The 5,339-nt window shown below is 46.4% G+C and overlaps 1 protein-coding gene across 1 annotated transcript; it reads left to right on the top strand.

Annotated features, from left to right (window-relative positions):
- The first annotated feature begins 669 nt into the window (after window positions 1-669).
- On the top strand, window positions 670-3,980 carry LOC136481926 (uncharacterized). Its single transcript, XM_066479203.1, is given in 5 exon segments — window positions 670-1,018; window positions 1,497-1,561; window positions 2,699-2,897; window positions 3,188-3,647; window positions 3,650-3,980. Coding segments are annotated over 5 exon segments (921 nt in total). The 5' UTR covers window positions 670-844; the 3' UTR covers window positions 3,673-3,980.
- Window positions 3,981-5,339: the final 1,359 nt, after the last annotated feature.

Below are 5,339 nucleotides of genomic sequence, written 5' to 3' on the forward strand. Positions count from 1 at the left end.
TCCAACCTTGTGGTAACAAAAAACTTAGTGAAACATCTCAAGGAGCTCAAGGTTATCATAGCTAAAGATCCAGACCTCAACCACTTCCTGCCAAGCAAAGTGGCATGTAAGGTCCCAAAAAATGATGGAGGTTGTGTAGATTCAGGACCTGCTTGGGTTACATATGAGCTAGCTTTTGGGCCTCTAAATAGCAAAAAAGCTCCCAGAAACTAAAAGCCAAAAGCTCACTATAGGCTTTTGACTTATTCGAGCTGTTTGGTTTTTGAAAAGCTTAAAAGTTACTCCTTCCGGTCCAGTTTATAAGGAATTTCGTCTATGTCAACAGTCAAACATTATAAACTTTGACCAATAATTTGGTCAACGTTTTTTTAACTATTATAATACAAACTTGATACTATAGCAAATGTACCATCCAATAATTATAATTTTATAGTCGTATACACAGTAAAATATAACACAAATGAATAGAAGACCATGCAATGTTAGACTATGGTGTTTCCTCAAAAAATGTTAGACTACGGTGTATAAATTGGACCGGCCACTCAGATGCGTCGTGTCCCTGGGCTAACCTGCCTCAGATGCCAAACGAGGCCTTACGACTTATCAGCGTCAATGGGCCATTCGGATCTCCTTTTTCCCAGCGCACGGGCGGCCCACAAACGGATCGGCCACTCCTGTCCATCCCATCGGCTCCACACGCGCACGGAGACCCCATCCTCTCCCCTCGCCGGCGTTCTGCCGCGTTGCGAATTCGAATTAGAACCTGATTCCTCGCCCCCTCCCCTACCTCTCTCCTCCTCACGCGGCGAGCGGAGGTCCGGTGAGGACCGCCCGGATCGACAGGATGCAGCAGAAGCCGGACGACGCCATGGAGGAGGCGGCCGAGGCGGCGCCCAAGGCGGCAGCGGTTACTACAGGGCCGGAGCTAGGGTTCTGGTTGGCGGCACGGCGGCGGCTCGCCCCCGACGACCCCTTCTTCGCCGCCGGGGACCTCGAGCGCGAGCTCCTGGCCAAGCACGTACGTTTCAATCCCCCTTCCCTTTCCCATCCCTTTATCCTGCCTCCGCTTCACGCACGCTGATCCCTGTTGCCAACACGTCGGTACGGCATGCCTGAGGAGATTCTTGTTCCCATGGCCATTTGGGGGCGATGCGAATTCCAATGCGGGCAAGTCAATTTTAGCGCGGAGGGTTAGCGGCGCCGCGGGCGGCCCTTGATTTCCCGCGCGAAACTGCCGGGAGCGATGTTTCTCGGGGTTTGGATTGGTTGTGCTTGTACGGGTCCTAGTGCTCTGTACTGTAGGGCGGTTGATCCAGATCCATAGGGTTGAAGTTACGGAGAGCTCTAGCAGTGAATTGATGCTATCCATTCGTGTTCCGTGACCATGATAGGATGTTCTGAAATTAGATGCTCCCTGCAGCTTGTCGACTCCTTTCGTTGTGCAAGGCTTGCACATAATTTCTGCTTACTTTTTGTTTCTTTGTTTGCCATGAAAGCTTGCCCTGGATCTCTCTGAAGATGACCGCAACCAGCTTGAGAAGATGGAAGTAGCCAGCACGTGGTAAGAACTTACCTTTGTTGACATTGATGAACCATTGTAGGGACTCTAGTGGAGAACACCATAATTAGCTAATAATTAAGCTGAAATTCTGTCTGGTTTCCATATTATCACTGATAAAAGGCAACTAGAAGTTACTTAGTCAGGCTCCTACTTTTAATGCCTGAGATTAGTGCGGATTATGTTTCTGCATCAGATGCAAACATCTGTGGTCTTCATTCACAATACAGTTTCAGCAACGATAACTTGTGGTTGGTACTATACTATGGGTTTGTTATTATGGGGCTGGGGGGGGGGGGGGGGGGGGGGGGGGGGGGGGGGGGCGGGGTTCATAATTTGTAAATTGTGATGATACGTAACCATTAGGTCCTGATGCCTGGTAACTGCAGTTTTATGTCTGTTATAATTTAGAGGCTTGGTCTCATATATGACTAATAAAAGAGGGTAAATGGAAGACATGGCACTGCCTACAAGCACCATCCTAACGCACAATCTGCCGGTAGCAGGAAACACAAGGACAAAATAGTTCACCATGCCAACCTATCCATCCCATAAATGGTGTTAGTGAAGTCGCATCGTTTTCTTCCCTTCTAGAATGCTTGGCGTCTATCAAATACAGCTTGTTCTCTTACTCAAGGATTTAGTCTCTACATCAGCATATTATCTTTATTTCGCACTGCCTTGAGTTTTTGTCTTTGGGTTCTAAAGCTACATGGACGCTCCTTTGAGGTGTACTCTACATGAACGCTCTCATTGACTCATTGTATTATGCTTCTTTTCGCCAAAGGAGCTTCCGACTCCTTGAGTTCCCTGTCACTTGTCACATAGGTTGGTCTTACCAACACAGAAGAATATGGGAGTGCTTTCTGTATAACTAGAACCAGACATTGTCTGCTCACCTTCAAGACAGTTGCCTACTGTAACACTGAAGGAAAAGTCTATTTAAAGTTAACCAGAGGCCCTTAGGATAGATTGATGAGGCATGTTTGTCACCAGTTTCAAGGCCAAAAGGCTTCTCATGCAAGACAAGGAATAAACTCTCCTAACATCAAGATGTTGTGTTCTATGCACTGCAGTGAGTACTTTCTCATATTACATTTTTTCCTATTCATTTTCTCATGTGTTTAAAAACTCTTGCAGCACAGTGTTTTGCCCAATTGCTGGTTGTGGCGCCCATCTAGGTTGTCTGGAGGAGTTTGAGGACCACTATGGCACTCGCCATACTGCTTCATGCTCTGTATGTTCACGAGTTTATCCAACTTCGAGGTTGCTGAGCATCCATGTTTCTGAGACACACGACTCGTATTTCCAAGCAAAAGTTGCCCGTGGTTTTCCAATGGTAATGGCCATATGTTTGTTTATCAGTTACACAAGTGGATTACTTTTACATATTCGCAAATTGTAGAGAAACTTACAGACGAGGATTTCAAGTATAGCGTCTTTTTAGAACGTAGACTGATCAGCTCAAATCATCTGTAACATTAAAATCAGAATCAGTCACCATAGTTTCCTAATACTGCTTATAAGCTTTTTATATAACATTATTATTGTTTTCTCTGCAAATTTACAGAAGTGCTTTTTAGTCTCACAATCACCGTGTATCTTGATACCTGCAACTTTTCATAACAGTATGAGTGTTTGGTGGAGGGTTGTGGCATGAAATTGAAGAGTTACAAGAGTCGGCAGCAGCATCTCATTGATAAGCATCAATTTCCCAAATCATTTGAGTTCTTCAAAAAGGCACGGGCCTCCCAATGTCAGCGGCAAAAGTCCCAGAGGAGGCAGACTGCTCACAAGGGTGAAGAGACAAGGGACAATTCAATGGACGTCGATGGAAAAGGTGCAAGGCAAACAAACTGGAGGTATCGGCCGAAGCAACATGCTCATAATGATTCGAAAGAGAGCAAGCAGCAGCATAAGGAGGCCAAGGAGAACGAAATGGATGTCGAACAGAAGATTGATGACCTCACCTCTGCTGTATCGAAGTTGAGCACAGCAGATTCTACGCCTGCAAGCGTAACCTTTGGCCACCGTCGCTCTCGTGGCCTTACGTTTGTGCCAAGGTCAATCAGGCAGAACAAACAGGCTGCCTCCCAGCTGGAAGCAACAAATGACTAACCACTGTTATTTGGTCTTTTGGTAGTTCCAGAATCTGGCTTGGAGCTATTAACTTTGTATGAATGTTTGATCTTGGGTGTTGGCTTCCACTGATATCCTTGGATCACGAAGTGGCAAACGTTTCCTTGGCTGTGACAAATTTTGTTATAATGTAATGATGCTACTGATTTGCAGAACGCAGCTAATGTTAGCTGTTGCCCACTTGCAGTTTCACTGCAGTGGGCAGTGGCCCACAAATTCTGTAGGTTGGTTTGAAATGTTGAATAGTTTTTGTTTACCCGCAATGAAGACATGCTCTGTTCGCTTGAACTTATCAGCTTGGGTATAGTATTTTTTTTCTCGTAACAAATCAGCGAATAATGCTTTTCAACCTGGCTTTTGAGCGCGGCGAATAGGGCCATTGGCTACTCGTGTTGCATGTGGCTTGTGTGTGACAGTATTGTAGAGGAATCTACCATGGGGTCATGGGATTAAAAGTTGTCCATGCCTTTGGCACACTTCGCCATGTTGTTCTGGTTATGTGGTGAAGTGATAAGACTCCTTGTGCTAGAACGGTAATGATTAGACCCGGGCATATGTTCGTCCACACGGACCAACCTGATGGCGCCGCTTGCCTACAACACACGGCGTTGCTCGCCAACATCGCAAAAAGAAAAGAAAAGAAACCATCGACGTGCACTCCGCTCTGTACCCACGGCCACCGTAGGCGACACCGTCGCTTCCACCCCTGCCGGTCGACACTACTGGCTCCACATCGTCATCGTCTTCGCCCTAGCCTCCCTTCCTCTCTCTGTCTCAACGTGGCCCAAAGCGTGGCCACCTCTGCACGTTGCGCATGGGCGGCCCGGTGGTGCCCCAGTCGTGAAGCGTAGCCCCCCGGTGGGGTGGCCGCTCGCCCACATCGCGTGCCGCATGCCTCCGCCCCACTCTGGCTCACTGCTCCTTCCACCAGATCCAATGCACGCGAGAGATCCGATGGTGGTGGGGACTGTGGCGTCAGCTGCAGGGGCTGCATGTCGAGCCCACGATACCAGCGGCCACGAAGGGGTCCCCGTTGGCCTCGTAGTAGGTGGAGTCCATCTAGTTGATGGTAGCGACGGCGCGGTGAGCCTCCATTTCGCAAGCAACAATGAGATGTTGTAATGTGCTGAAAACGTATGTTGCAAGCATATGTTTCACGTGTTTCGGGGGTGTTTCAGAGGTATGTTGCAATTGTTTTACACGAATATTGTAAAAGTAGCTAGAATGTTGCATACATTGCAATGGTTGTATACATTTGTTGTAAAGGTCTGTTCCCAATGTTTCATCTGTGTTTTTGGACGTATGTTATAAGTGTGTTTTATCTGGAATAAACTTATCAATTAATTCCAAAGATGTAACGACGATATGTCAAGGAGCTCAGAACAACAATACAATTGCGACGATGAAAGCCATTGAGAAAGCAAAAGATCAAAACAAACAAATGACAAGCCTAACATCAATGGCATGGACTTTAAGATTAACTTAAAAAATTCATCAAAGAAGAAAGACTACAATTTATGAAAACATTTGAAGGTACACATCTCAATATCCAGTACCCAATCATGTTATTAATTATTAATTTGCAGGTGAAGTAACCTTTTAATATTGTTATCCACATAGGCCTTGTTCGTTTCTCTTCTAA

This window comes from Miscanthus floridulus, chromosome 9 (assembly GCF_019320115.1).
Source record: "Miscanthus floridulus cultivar M001 chromosome 9, ASM1932011v1, whole genome shotgun sequence".
Lineage (NCBI taxonomy): Eukaryota > Viridiplantae > Streptophyta > Magnoliopsida > Poales > Poaceae > Miscanthus > Miscanthus floridulus.